Here is a 15,023-nt window from a genome sequence, read left to right on the forward strand (position 1 = left end):
TACCACTAGGCACCTGTGGTCCGGTGCCTAGGGCGGCGCGGTGCGGGGGGGGCGGCGCCTTCTAGCAGCAAAAAAAAAAAAAAAAAAAAAAAAAAAAAAATTAAAAAAAAAAAAAAATTAAAATTATTATTATTTTTTTTTTTTAACCTATCTCACTAAATCCACAGTCTTTTCGCGGGGGGGGGGGGGGGCGGGGGTAAAGGGGGGTGTTGTGTTGGGCGCATGGGCGCCCCTCTATTGATTTGTATGTATCCGCGTCTTTAAAGCGGATACAAATACACTGCAGGCAACGGGCACAGGGAGCTGATTGAACCCGGAACTGCCGACAGCTGCATTTCCGGGGTCACAACACGCGCGCTCCAATCAGCTTCTTGCCAAGAGCTGGGACATCCAAACCTGTGCAGAGCTCACAGGCACAGCAGGCACCAGTGTGACGTCTGGAGGATAATCACCGGGTCCGGAGCAGGTAATACTAATAAGCTGTCTATATGTGAAGGGGGGCTTTACTGCTAACTGTATGTGATGGGGGGAGGGGTGCACTGCATGCATACTCACAATTAGCAGTAAGCACAGGCATTTCTATGTGATGGGGGGAGGGGTGCACTGCACTGCATACTCAGAAATGCCTGTGCTTACTGCTAATTGTATGTGATGGGGGAGGGGTGCACTGCATGCATACTCACAATTAGCAGTAAGCACAGGCATTTCTATGTGATGGGGGAGGGGCGCACTGCATACTCAGAAATGCCTGTGCTAACTGTATGTGATGGGGGGAGGGGGGCACTGCATGCATACTCAGAAATGCCTGTGCTTACTGCTAATTGTATGTGATGGGGGAGGGGCGCACTGCATACTCAGAAATGCCTGTGCTAACTGTATGCGATGGGGGGAGGGGAGAGCCTAGAATGTATGGGCTCCTTACAGGTTAGTTGATGATCGTTGCGATGTTTCTTTTTGTCCACTATAATCATGCAAGGGGAGGCTGGGGGAGAGAGAGGCTGGGAAGAGAGAGAGGCTGGGAAGAGAAAGAGGCTGAGGGAGGCTGGGAAGAGAGAGAGGCTGGGAAGAGAAAGAGGCTGAGGCTGGGAAGAGAGAGAGGCTGGGAAGAGAGAGGCTGAGGCTGGGGGAGGCTGGGAAGAGAGAGAGGCTGGGAAGAGAGAGAGGCTGGGAAGAGAGAGGCTGAGGCTGGGGGGAGGCTGGGAAGAGAGAGAGAGGCTGAGGCTGGGGGGAGGCTGGGAAGAGAGGCTGAGGCTGGGGGGAGAGAGGCTGAGGCCGGGGGAGAGGGAGGCTGGGGGGAGAGAGAGGCTGAGGCTGGGGGAGAGGGAGGCGCTGAGGCTGGGGGGGAGAGGGAGGCGCTGAGGCTGGGGGGAGAGAGGCTGAGGCTGGGGGGAGGCTGGGGGGAGAGAGGCTGAGGCTGGGGGGAGAGAGAGGCAGAAGCTGGGGGGAGGCTGGGGGGAGAGAGAGGCTGAGAGGAGAGAGGCTGATGCTGAGGGAGGCTGGGGGGAGAGAGAGGCTGAGGCTGGGGGGGAGGCTGGGGAGAGAGAGGCTGAGGCTGGGGGGGAGAGAGAGAGGCTGAGAGACTGAGGCTGGGAGGAGAGAGGGGGAGGCTGGGGAGAGAGAGGCTGAGGCTGGGGGGGAGAGAGAGAGGCTGAGAGACTGAGGCTGGGAGGAGAGAGGCAGACGCTGGGGAGGCTGGGAGGAGAGAGGCTGATGCTGAGGGAGGCTGATGCTGAGGGAGGCTGATGCTGAGGGAGGCTGATGCTGGGGGAGGCGGGGAGGAGGAGGGTTGGAGGAGGGAAGCTGATGCGGAGGGAGGCTGAGGGAGGAGGGAGGCTGATGCTGGGAGGAGGGAGGCTAATGCTGGGGGAGGCTAGGAGGAGGGAGGCTGATGCTGGGAGGAGGGAGGCTGATGCTGGGGGAAGCTGGGAGGGTGAGGCTTGGAGGAGGGAGGCTGATGCTGAGGGAGGCTGATGCTGAGGGAGGCTGATGCTGGGGGAGGCTGGGAGGTAGGAGGCTGATGCTGGGGGAGGCTGGGAGGAAGGAGGCTGATGCTGGGGGAGCCTGGGAGGAGGGAGGCTGATGCTGGGGGAGGCTGATGCTGAGGGAGGCTGATGCTGAGGGAGGCTGATGCTGGGGGAGGCTGGGAGGGGGAGGGTGAGGCTTGGAGGAGGGAAGCTGATGCTGGGGGAGACTTGGAGGAGGGAGGCTGAGGGAGGAGGGAGGCTGATGCTGGGAGGAGGGAGGCTGATGCTGGGGGAGGCTAGGAGGAGGGAGGCTGATGCTGGGGGAGGCTAGGAGGAGGGAGGCTGATGCTGGGAGGAGGGAGGCTGATGCTGGGGGAGGCTGGGAGGAGGGAAGCTAATGCTGGGGGAGCCTGGGAGGAGGGAGGCTGATGCTGGGGGAGGCTGATGCTGGGGGAGGCTGATGCTGGGGGAGGCTGATGCTGAGGGAGGCTGATGCTGAGGGAGGCTGGGAGGGGGAGGGTGAGGCTTGGAGGAGTGAAGTTGATGCTGAGGGAGACTTGGAGGAGGGAGGCTGATGCTGGGAGGAGGGAGGCTGATGCTGGGAGGAGGGAGGCTGATGCTGGGGGAGGCTGGGAGGAGGGAGGCTGATGCTGGGGGAGGCTGGGAGGAGGGAGGCTGATGCTGGGGGAAGCTGGGAGGAGGGAGGCTGATGCTGGGGGAAGCTGGGAGCAGGGAGGCTGATGCTGGGGGAGGCTGGGAGGAGAGAGGCTAATGCTGGAGGAGGCTCATGCTGGGGGAGGCTGGGAGGAGAGAGGCTGATGCTGGAGGAGGCTCATGCTGGGGGAGGATGGGAGGAGAGAGGCTGATGCTGGGGTAATCTGGGAGCAGGGAGGCTGATGCTGGGGGGAGAGAGGCTGAAGCTGGGGGAGGCTGGGGGGAGAGAGGCTGATGCTGGGGGAGGCTGGGGGGAGAGAGGCTGATGCTGAGGGAGAGGCTGCTGTTGGAGGCGGGGGGAGAGAGGCTGCTGCTGGGGGAATGGAAGAGAGGGGCCAATGCTAGAGACAGAGGACAAGGGTTGAGGGATAGAGCAATGACAATATCGATGGGGGGGGGGGAGTGTAAGTACTCAGAATAAGAGGGGGGCAGCATTGGGAGCTCATTATGGAGAAGGGGCAGCATGTGTGGGCTCAGTATGGAGTGGAACAATGTAGGGGAGTCAATATCAAGAGTGGGGTAGTGTGTGTGTGTGTGTGTGTGTGTGTCAGCATAAGCGCTAGTGTGGTGGTCTTAGTATGATGAGTGGGGCAGCATGGAGGTGTCATTATGGAAAAGAGGAAGGCAGCATTAGGAGCTCATGGAGAGGGGCAGCATGCATGGGACATTGTGAGGAGGGGGCAGCATGCATGGGACATTGTGAGGAGGGGGCAGCATGCATGGGACATTGTGAGGAGGGGGCAGCATGCATGGGACATTGTGAGGAGGGGGCAGCATGCATGGGACACTGTCAGGAGGGGGCAGCATGCATGGGACACTGTGAGGAGGGGGCAGCATGCATGGGACACTGTGAGGAGGGGGCAGCATGCATGGGACACTGTGAGGAGGGGGCAGCATGCATGGGACACTGTGAGGAGGGGGCAGCATGCATGGGACACTGTGAGGAGGGGGCAGCATGCATGGGACACTGTGAGGAGGGGGCAGCATGCATGGGACACTGTGAGGAGGGGGCAGCATGCATGGGACACTGTGAGGAGGGGGCAGCATGCATGGGACACTGTGAGGAGGGGGCAGCATGCATGGGACACTGTGAGGAGGGGGCAGCATGCATGGGACACTGTGAGGAGGGGGCAGCATGCATGGGACACTGTGAGGAGGGGGCAGCATGCATGGGACACTGTGAGGAGGGGGCAGCATGAATGGGACACTGTGAGGAGGGGGCAGCATGCATGGGACACTGTGAGGAGGGGGCAGCATGCATGGGACACTGTGAGGAGGGGGCAGCATGCATGGGACACTGTGAGGAGGGGGCAGCATGCATGGGACACTGTGAGGAGGGGGCAGCATGCATGGGACACTGTGAGGAGGGGGCAGCATGCATGGGACACTGTGAGGAGGGGGCAGCATGCATGGGACACTGTGAGGAGGGGGCAGCATGCATGGGGCAGCATGCATGGGACATTGTGAGGAGGGGGCAGCATGCATGGGACATTGTGAGGAGGGGGCAGCATGCATGGGACATTGTGAGGAGGGGGCAGCATGATGTGAGGACAATGTGCAGATCATATTTCATAATTGAGGAAGGTGTGGTGGGTATAATTTATAAGGGAGGGCGGCGTGTAGTATATTAGGGGCAGTGTGACAGTCACAGTATATAAGTGGGGACGGTGTGGTGGGAATATTTTATACTCATGCTATGTTTTGATGTGCCTGTGGTGATCCCTATTGGGGGGGTTAGTGCCCTTCGTTTCTCATTGATACTTTTTCAAGTGTTTTACAGAGTAGATCTGCCTTAAACAGATGTCGTGTGCAAAAACTCAGTTTTATGTTGTCACTAAGGGGCGCGACCACTTAAAGTGCCTAGGGCAGCACGAAGGCAAAATACAGCCCTGACTGGGAGGGTCAGTTCTGATATAGTCCTGGTATGTGTAGAGCTTGCTCCACATGCTGGAACCTGGGCTGGCCTCTATCCACAATTGCCTCTTTTGCAACATAGAAGCGGTTATATATACAGGCTACAGGTATGTGTGCTCCATTATGGTTCTGCTTTTAACTTTATCTAGGAGGCCGCATGGCACATGAAATACAGAATATAAAGTAGGACCCCCCTATTGAGATTTGCCGTGACGTTGGCAGGGGTGGCTCAAAGAATTGATCAATTATTTGCTAAAAATCTCATTTATATTACAGTACAGTGGGAATAAATCTGTGAATTTGCACTTTTTATATGATGCATGCCATTTTCAGATCGTGCTGGCTCCCCTCTTTCTCTATATTTGTCTGTGTGCTGTGTATGGAAGACATCATAGCAAATAGTCTCTACCCACCAGCTCAGAGACAGGAGAGCAGGAAACCCTCGTGTGTGTGTGCACTGTGTGTGGGAGACATCAGATCAGAGAGTCTCTACCCACCAGCTCAGAGACAGGAGAACAGGAATCCTTCATGTTTGTGTGTGTGCTGTGTATGGAAGACAACAGAGCAGATAGTCTCTACCCACCAGCTCAGAGAGGACTGAAAATAAGAGAATCCAAAAAATACAGGATACCATTCACAGTGACAGCTCATTCTGAAAACTCACCTAGAAAAATGATTACCTTGTTTGTTTGTTTTTTTACAGGTAGATGAACTAAATGCAGAAACTGAACAAGACCGATTTCTGGGTAATCTCATCCAGGGCGTAATTGATAAGGAGGTGAAGGACGCCGTCATCTCTGTCCTCACTGAATGTGACGACGAACTCTCCGAACTACACAAAAATCAGGTGATTATTGCTAATAAACTTTTTGCCGTGAACAATCATTATGTAGGTAGTATACCTTTTAAATGAGAATTTAAAGGGATAGTTGCATCCTAATGAGTGATGGCATTTATCTAGGATACATCAGTCACTAATGATCACTAAAGGGTATAAAATGTGGGATCCCACCAATCGTATTAATGAGGGTCCCCTTCCACAGTTTTTCCATACAGAGCTGCGCTCCACCCGTCTGTGCAAAAAATTATAGCCAGCCCCCTTCTCTATCAATCAGCTTAGACAAAGAAGGGGATTGTCTAAAGGCCACTTTACATGCAGCGACATCGCTAGCGATCGCACCCACCCCCGTCGGTTGTGTGTCACAGGCAAATCGCTGTCCATGGCGCACAATATCGTTAGTCCCCGTCACACATACTTACCTGCGTAGCGACGTCACTGTGGCCAGTGAAGTGCCTCCTTTCTAAGGGGGCAGTTCATGCGGCGTCACAGCGACGTCACACGGCAGCCGTTCAATAGAAGCGCAGGGGCAGAGAGCAGCCAAAAGAAAGACCCGCCCACCTCGTTGCCGGTGTACGCAGGTACGGTGATGTTCTTCGTTCCTGGGGTGTCACACGTAGGGATGTGTGCTGCCTCAGGAACGACGAACAACCTGCGTCCAGCACCAGCAACGATATTTGGGATTAGAACGACGTGTCAACGATTAGGTGAGTAATATCGATCGTTAGCGGTCGTTCGTACGTTTCACACGCAACGACGCCGCGAACGAGGCCGGATGTGCGTCACGAATTCCTTGACCCAACGACATCTCGTTAGCGATGTCGTTGCAGGTAAAGCCCCCTTTAGTGTCACGGCAGAGGAGAGAGGCTATACCGGCTGTATAGGACGACACACAGGAAGGGGGAAGGAATGTCTTATAGCTAGGGGAAGGGGGAAGCGGTGACCTCTGACGATAACCTGCAGCTCACCCTCACTGCCCTCACCGATCCTATACAGGTTCCGCACCTATCGCCGAGCTGAAATACCTGTCTTACCTTCCAAATGGGCACTAAGTAAGGATGGTGGGTATGAGCGCTAGTCAACACCACTAATGCTAAAGGAAGGCACAAGGGAACAACAATAAAGGGAAACACAACAATTATCACCAGAGCTCTGGTAGATAGCAAAAGTCAAACACTTATCTGAGCTGCAGCAACCACAGACATCTGGAGCAACAAAGCATGACCTCTTCACAGCTCAGCAAGGAACAACTATAAACTGCACCCAAACCACCCCAGGGTGAGGTTAATAAAGGAAGTCAGAGGATTGCAACTGAGAGGCAGGACGACAGTTGTCCAGGGTCATAGAGTCCACCTGCTGCAGAAACAGAGAACTGTCAGATGACAACAAATGCTGCTAATCTCTGTGACCTTCTAGCACTCGCTGCCACTGGATTGTCGGCCGGCCATGATACCTCCATGACACTAAGGTCTTAAAAGGATCCCGTCATCCAGCCCCAATTGCTGCCAAGAATCAGCTTTGACAGTGAAGGGGGATGGGAAAGGCATCAAATTCAGCTCATAAGCTGCCCCCTTAAAACACAAGGAATAAGGGGGCTTTCTTCTGTGATTAAGCAAATAGGCAAGAAGAATATATAATTGTTCCAAATTTTCAGACATCTAAAGATTTATATGGACAACCCCTTTTAAAAGTTTAATGATTGGATGGAACATAATTTTTGGAATTCCTATTGTGTTAAATATTTGAAAGTTCTGAAATTAAATAACAATAAATAAATAGTGCATTATTGTCAGATCGCAGTGACCGCAAACAAGCACGTTGTAGACATGTTTCTTCTGGAGCATTTGCTGGGGATGATCGGGACGTACGAGCCGCTGATGTTCGGGACGGATCCCATGCAGAGTCTGCTGGACAGTGAGTTTTTTGAGGGACAAACCTATAAAATGACTATAATGACCATGTCCTTTATCCATCTGTCAGTCCTATCTCTCGGCCGTTTCTTGTCTCAGACTGATATATGTACAGTATTTGCATTTTATTTGTTTGTTTTTTAATTTTGTTCTTAAAGGGGTTCTATGGAATTTTTGACATTGATGACTTATCCTTAGTCTCCCGCCTATCTTATATGTTTCTATCTCCTGGTGTCCTGATTTTACCTCTGAGCAACCTGGGGTCAGAAGGTCTCAGGTCTAAACGATCGCAGGCCTTCTGTAGTGCTCACTTTACTGTTGTCTTGCTGATATATTTTTCCTTCTATACTGAACGAGTTAAGGACCCTTTCCCTACTGGCTTAAAATTCTCTTAGCCTTTATTTCAGCTGCAGCTTGTGATTTTTTTTTCCCCTTTCGCTATACTTACCCTCCCTGGGCTTCACTCCATGCCGGTTATAGACAATGTCTATTCTGACCATGGTTAAGGAGTTTTTCTGTTAAGCAGAGGTTTTTCATTTCTTTATCAGCAGCGTGGCTTCCAACTTGGGAAGAACTTAGAGCTCTGTAGTACCTGTTGCCTTACCTGTATTGCTTTCTCCTTTACTCATTTTGGGAGAAGGGGGGGCATTTACGTGTGTCGTATCCAGGAGCTTAGCAAACCACAAGACTCAGGCATCTCTACCTTCAGGGGTAATCCTTAGGACAGGGATTAGCATAGGGGCCCCATAGATTGAGGGACAGCTCAGGTGCACTGTGTCCCTGGTACCTAATTGTCACTGACGCGGCACCTGATCAGCTGATTAACCATTGGGAACAGGGAAAAGTTGAACAGCGCCATACATTGTGTAGTGGTCATGACTGGTACTGCAGGCCCTCTCGCATACAAGTGAATTGGTAAGAACATGCAGTACCAGTCATGGCCACTACACAATTGATGGCGCTGTTCCACATTCTCTATTCTGTGACCTCCTCAATCAGTCGATCTGTGAGGAGTCGGACGCCCAGAGTCATCAATGTAGAAAATTCCAGAAAACTCTTTTTTGATCTAATCTACTGCTGAAGGTTCTTAGAGGCTCCAGGTTTTGAGAATGCGTTTACAGTGTCCCTTCCTTTACAGGTCTGGTGCTTGATGTACTTCTAAGGGAGCAAGTCAGTATTCACCAAGGGCAACAAGACACCTTTGAAAACTATCCAGCAATGCTCTACCACCAGGATACGGTCAGCAAAGTGGTATGTTCACCTTAGTATTCCTAATTGTTGCCTAGGTTACCAGCCACCGCTGCAGTCTAGCAGAGGTGGTTGGACTTGTGAATTGCTTATAAGCACTGGTCTGAAGTTGCACGTATGGACGAATCCGGCCAGCGCTCAGTGTTCCTGCGCTCCTGCGATGCTGCTGGGGTAAAGCTTTGTATGAGGGCACAGTTTAGTGCAGCGCTGGTCTGAACTGTCACTCATCAATGTATGTAAAGTGCTATGGAATTAATAGCGCTATATAAATGAATAAAATTATTATTATAAATGAATAAAATTATTATTAATTATTATTATCAGGAGCACAACAACCCCCAACAAGCAGGAAACCTCAGTTAGAGGCAGAGAAGGGGCCACCTTTGCTATTTTTGGGCTGGATTTATTATCTCTGGGCCGCTTTTGCTATTTTTGGACCGGCTTTGCTATTTTTGGCCTGGCTTACTATTTTTGGACCAGCTTTGTTATTTTTGGACCAGCTTTATTATTTTTGGGGCGGCTTTGTTATTTTTGGACCAGCTTTGTTATTTTTCGACCAGCTTTTTACTTGTGGACCAGCTTTCTTATTTTTGGACTGGCTTCGCTATTTTTGCACCGGCTTTGCTATTCTTTGGACCGGGTTTGTTATTTTTGGGCTGGTTTTGTTATTTTTGGGCTGGTTCTGTTATTTTTGGATCAGCTTTGCTATTTTTGGACCAGTTTTGTTATTTTTTGGCTGGTTTTGTTATTTTTAGGCTGGTTCTGTTATTTTTGGGCTGGTTTTGTTATTTTTGGACCGGCTTTGCTATTTTTTTGCACTGGCTCTGCTATATTTGAGCCGAATTGCTATTTTTGGGCCGGCTTTGCTATTTTTGATCCGGCTTTGCTATTTTTGATCCGGCTTTTCTATTTTTGAACGGCTTTGCTATATTTGGTCTGGCTTTGCTATTTTTTGACCGGCTTTGCTATATTTGGTCCGGCTTTGCTATTTTTGGGCCGGCTGTGCTATTTTTCGTCTGGCCTTGCTATTTTTGGTCTTGCCTTGCTATTTTTGGTCCGGCTTTGCTATTTTTGGGCTGGCTTTGCTATTTTTTATCCGGTTTTGCTATTTTTGGTCCGACTTTGCTATTTTTGGTCCGGCTTTGCTATATTTGGTCCGGCTTTGCTATATTTGGTCCGGCTTTGCTATATTTGGTCCGGCTTTGCTATTTTTGGTCCAGCTTTGCTGTTTTTGGTCCGGCTTTGCTATTTTTGGTCCGGCTTTAATATTTTTGGGCTGGCTTTGCTATTTTTTGTCCGCATTTGCTATTTTTGGTCCGACTTTGCTATTTTTGGTCCGGCTTTGCTATTTTTGGTCCGGCTTTGCTATTTTTGGTCCGGCTTTAATATTTTTGAACGGCTTTGTTATTTTTGCACTGGCTTTGTTATTTTTGCGCTGGCTTTGTTATTTTTGGGTTGGTTTTGTTATTTTTGGGCTGGCTTCGTAATTTTTGGGCGACTGTGTAATTTTTCGGCCGTCTGTTATTTTTGGACCAGCTTTATTATTTTTTGTCAGGTTTGCTATTTTTGGACCAGCTTTGGTATTTTTTGCCTTTTTTTTACTTGTGGATCAGCTTTCTTATTTTTGGACCGGCTTTGCTATATTTGGTCCGGCTTTGCTATTTTTGGTCCGGCTTTGCTGTTTTTGGTCCAGCTTTGCTGTTTTTGGTCCGGCTTTGCTATTTTTGGTCCGGCTTTAATATTTTTGGGCTGGCTTTGCTATTTTTTGTCCGCTTTTGCTATTTTTGGTCCGACTTTGCTATTTTTGGTCCGACTTTGCTATTTTTGGTCCGGCTTTAATATTTTTGAACGGCTTTGTTATTTTTGCACTGGCTTTGTTATTTTTGCGCTGGCTTTGTTATTTTTGGGTTGGTTTTGTTATTTTTGGGCTGGCTTCGTAAATTTTTGGGCGGCTGTGTAATTTTTCGGCCGTCTGTTATTTTTGGACCAGCTTTATTATTTTTTGTCAGGTTTGTTATTTTTGGACCAGCTTTGGTATTTTTTGCCTTTTTTTTACTTGTGGATCAGCTTTCTTATTTTTGGACTGGCTTTGCCATTTTTGGACCGGGTTTGTTATTTTTGCTCTGGCTTTATTTTTGGGTTGCTTTTGTTATTTTTGGGTTGGTTTTGTTATTTTTGGGCCGGCTTTGTAATTTTTGAGCTTGTTTTGTTATTTTTGGACCTGCTGTCCTATTTGTGGACCGGCATTGCTATTTTTGGACCGGCTTTGTTATTTTGGACCAGCTTTGTTATTTTTAGACCGGGTTTGTTATTTTGGCACCGTTTTCTTATCTTTGGACCAGCTTTGCTATATTTGGTCCGGCTTTGCTATTTTTGGACCGGCTTTGCTATATTTGGTCCGGCTTTGCTATTTTTGGGCCAGCTTTGCTATTTTTGGTCCGGCTTTGCTATTTTTGGACTGGCTTTGTTATTTTTGCACTGCCTTTGTTATTTTTGATCTAGTTTTGTTATTTTTGGGCTTGTTTTGTTATTTTTGGACCGGCTTTGCTATTTTTGGACCGGCCTTGTTATTTTGGACCGGCTTTGTTATTTTGGACCAGCTTTGTTATTTTTAGACCGGCTTTGTTATTTTTGAACCATTTTCTTATTTTTGGACCGGCTTTACTATTTTTGGTCCGGCTTTGCTATTTTTGGGCCAGGTTTGCTAATTTTGGGCTGGTGTTGCTATTTTTGGGCTGGCTTTGCTATTATTGGGCCGGCTTTGTTACTTTTTGGCCAGCTTCGTTATTTTTGGGCCGGCTTTGCTATCATTGGGCTGGCTTTGTTATTTTTTTCACCAGTTTTGTTATTTTTGAGCTGGCTTTCCTATCGTTGGGCTTGTTTTGTTCTTTTTTTGGGGTTGGCTTTCTTATTTTTGCACTGGCTGTGCTATTTTTGGGCCAGGTTTGCTATTTTTGGTTTCGTTTTGCTATTTGTTTGGCCAACTTTGTTATTTTGCTGAGATCCATTTTAAACCTTCATCCCATGCATAAGAATGGGGTTTGTTCTTTTCTTCTTCTTCTTGTTCATATACATAAGAAATTCTGTGTGTGATTTTTTGTTGATGTCCTGGTAAAAAATATCTTCCTTGGAAGTAACTAGTTTTTTTCCCTTTTTCCGCATGGATACTGTTCAGAATAGCAGAAGATTAACCACAATGGCAAATCCTTGTGCAAACTGCAAAGCCAAGGAAGATTCAGGGCAGATTCCTGTGTATATAATGTTGCAATAACCTGACAGTGGCTGCAGATATACGTATTCGGTCTTTTCTTTCACACCTGTATTCTTGGACTTCTCCCGTATTTACAGTCAGGGCCAGAAATATTTGGACAGTGACTCAAGTTTTGTTATTTTAGCTGTTTACAAAAACATGTTCAGAAATACAATTCTATATATAATATGGGCTGAAAGTGCACACTCCCAGCTGCAATATGAGAGTTTTCACATCCAAATCGGAGAAAGGGTTTAGGAATCATAGCTCTGTAATGCATAGCCTCCTCTTTTTCAAGGGACCAAAAGTAATTGGACAAGGGACTCTAAGGGCTGCAATTAACTCTGAAGGCGTCTCCCTCGTTAACCTGTAATCAATGAAGTAGTTAAAAGGTCTGGGGTTGATTACAGGTGTGTGGTTTTGCATTTGGAAGCTGTTGCTGTGACCAGACAACATGCGGTCTAAGGAACTCTCAATTGAGGTGAAGCAGAACATCCTGAGGCTGAAAAAAAAGAAAAAATCCATCAGAGAGATAGCAGACATGCTTGGAGTAGCAAAATCAACAGTCGGGTACATTCTGAGGAAAAAGGAATTGACTGGTGAGCTTGGGAACTCAAAAAGGCCTGGGCGTCCACGGATGACAACAGTGGTGGATGATCGCCGCATACTTTCTTTGGTGAAGAAGAACCCGTTCATAACATCAACTGAAGTCCAGAACACTCTCAGTGAAGTAGGTGTATCTGTCTCTAAGTCAACAGGAAAGAGAAGACTCCATGAAAGTAAATACAAAGGGTTCACATCTAGATGCAAACCATTCATCAATTCCAAAAATAGACAGGCCAGAGTTAAATTTGCTGAAAAACACCTCATGAAGCCAGCTCAGTTCTGGAAAAGTATTCTATGGACAGATGAGACCAAGATCAACCTGTACCAGAATGATGGGAAGAAAAAAGTTTGGAGAAGAAAGGGAACGGCACATGATCCAAGGCACACCACATCCTCTGTAAAACATGGTAGAGGCAACGTGATGGCATGGGCATGCATGGCTTTCAATGGCACTGGGTCACTTGTGTTTATTGATGACATAATAGCAGACAAGAGTAGCCGGATAAATTCTGAAGTGTACCGGGATATACTTTCAGCCCAGATTCATCCAAATGCCGCAAAGTTGATCGGACGGCGCATCATAGTACAGATGGACAATGACCCCAAGCATACAGCCAAAGCTACCCAGGAGTTCATGAGTGCAAAAAAGTGGAACATTCTGCAATGGCCAAGTCAATCACCAGATCTTAACCCAATTGAGCATGCATTTCACTTGCTCAAATCCAGACTTAAGACGGAAAGACCCACAAACAAGCAAGACCTGAAGGCTGCGGCTGTAAAGGCCTGGCAAAGCATTAAGAAGGAGGAAACCCAGCGTTTGGTGATGTCCATGGGTTCCAAACTTAAGGCAGTGATTGCCTCCAAAGGATTCGCAACAAAATATTGAAAATAAAAATATTTTGTTTGGGTTTGGTTTATTTGTCCAATTACTTTTGACCTCCTAAAATGTGGAGTGTTTGTAAAGAAATGTGACAATTCCTACAATTTCTATCAGATATTTTTGTTCAAACCTTCAAATTAAACGTTACAATCTGCACTTGAATTCTGTTGTAGAGGTTTCATTTCAAATCCAATGTGGTGGCATGCAGAGCCCAACTCGCCAAAATTGTGTCACTGTCCAAATATTTCTGGACCTAACTGTATGTTCCTAAGTAAAACTAAGAGAAAGAGAGTGCAAAATAGTGTCTTACCAAATGATAAAATAAAATTATGTTACTGTACACTCATCTAGTGTGGTTGTGAAAGTCACAACCAACACAAACAGCACACAGATAATGGCGGCTGCCGCATCTCCACGTGTAGATATCTTCAATGCTGGAGAGTAGAAAGAGTTGACGCCGCAGTGTTGCCAAAGGATGATAAAAAAAATTGTTGATTTAATGAAAGATTATTTTATTCCATAGGTCTATGCGTTTCGAGGTGAGGACCTCTTCTTCAGGACCACAAAAAATATTGTGGTCCTAAAGAAGAGGTCCTCAGCTCGAAACGCATAGACCTAAGAAATAAAAATTTTCATTAAATCAACAATTTTTTTTATCATCCTTTGGTGACAGCGTGGCATTAACCCCTTCTACTCTCCAGCATTGAAGATATTTATGTTCCTCTCATTCTGCCTCTCATGTATCTTGTTTCTCTGCAGGCTCTAGAAGTGATCCTATCGGAATTACACATGATACTAATGGAGGATATGGACGACATCTGCGAGTATGAAAGAGAAGTAGAACTTGGATGACGTTGATTATTGTCTTCGGGTTTTATCAAACGCCGATAGCAAAAAAATAACGTCATTGCGGTTCACCCAAGTGTATATATGTGGTCTCCAGCCTGCGCCGGTCCAGCTGCTCTGCCGTCAGGGAATATGGGGGTTGTAGTTTCCTAACAGCTGGAGAACCGCTGCTCTCAGACACTGCCCGAAGAAATGAACCGCTCATCTGCGGAAGTGTAAGAAATAAACAGTGAATGTAACAAATAGTAAATGGAATAAGTAAATATTGAATGTAACAAATAGTAAATGGAATAAGTAAATATTGAATGTAACAAGTAGTAAACGGAATTAATAGATATTGAATGTAACAGTAAATGGAATAAATAAATATTGAATGTATCGAACAGTGAAATAATCGTTTATGGTTTGTATTTCTTTTATGATATAACATTTTTTATCTGTATTTATCATTTTTTTTTTGCCAATTGCCAAACTCATTACCTGGAATGAATGTTATAGGGAACCTGACAGCCTGAATGAGGAGCAGAATGAATCCAGACGCTGGTTGCATCACTGCAGCTTTAAAGGGTTAAATTCATTCATTAATGGGTTAAAATATGGCTGGGGATAAAGTGACTTGGGTGACTCCCTGCCCCTGACTGACAGGTCTGTCCTTATGGGTGTGTATACAGCTGTGGAGAAGCCGGCCTCCTGGACTAGTCACGTGAATCGCATTGTCCCCAGATGACTTTCTTCTTCCGTCACATCCTCGGTCAAAAAATTGGGTTTCCTTTTCTGCCCCGGACACTCTTCTCCAACAATCCCACTTGTTATATTTCCCACGGGGAGGTCTCCGATCCCGATCCATTCAGTC

General features: G+C 47.6%; 1 protein-coding gene across 1 annotated transcript in view; it reads left to right on the top strand.

Annotated features, from left to right (window-relative positions):
* LOC142256221 (uncharacterized) overlaps positions 1-14,564 on the top strand; it is a 61,720-nt gene extending 47,156 nt beyond the window's left edge. Inside the window, exons 9-12 of the mRNA XM_075327793.1 lie at positions 5,296-5,439; positions 7,224-7,344; positions 8,479-8,591; positions 14,084-14,564. Coding sequence (XP_075183908.1) covers positions 5,296-5,439; positions 7,224-7,344; positions 8,479-8,591; positions 14,084-14,176 — 471 coding nt within the window. The 3' untranslated portion in view covers positions 14,177-14,564. The remainder of the gene's footprint in view (positions 1-5,295; positions 5,440-7,223; positions 7,345-8,478; positions 8,592-14,083) is intronic.
* Positions 14,565-15,023: the final 459 nt, after the last annotated feature.

This window comes from Anomaloglossus baeobatrachus, chromosome 11 (assembly GCF_048569485.1).
Source record: "Anomaloglossus baeobatrachus isolate aAnoBae1 chromosome 11, aAnoBae1.hap1, whole genome shotgun sequence".
Taxonomy (NCBI): domain Eukaryota; kingdom Metazoa; phylum Chordata; class Amphibia; order Anura; family Aromobatidae; genus Anomaloglossus; species Anomaloglossus baeobatrachus.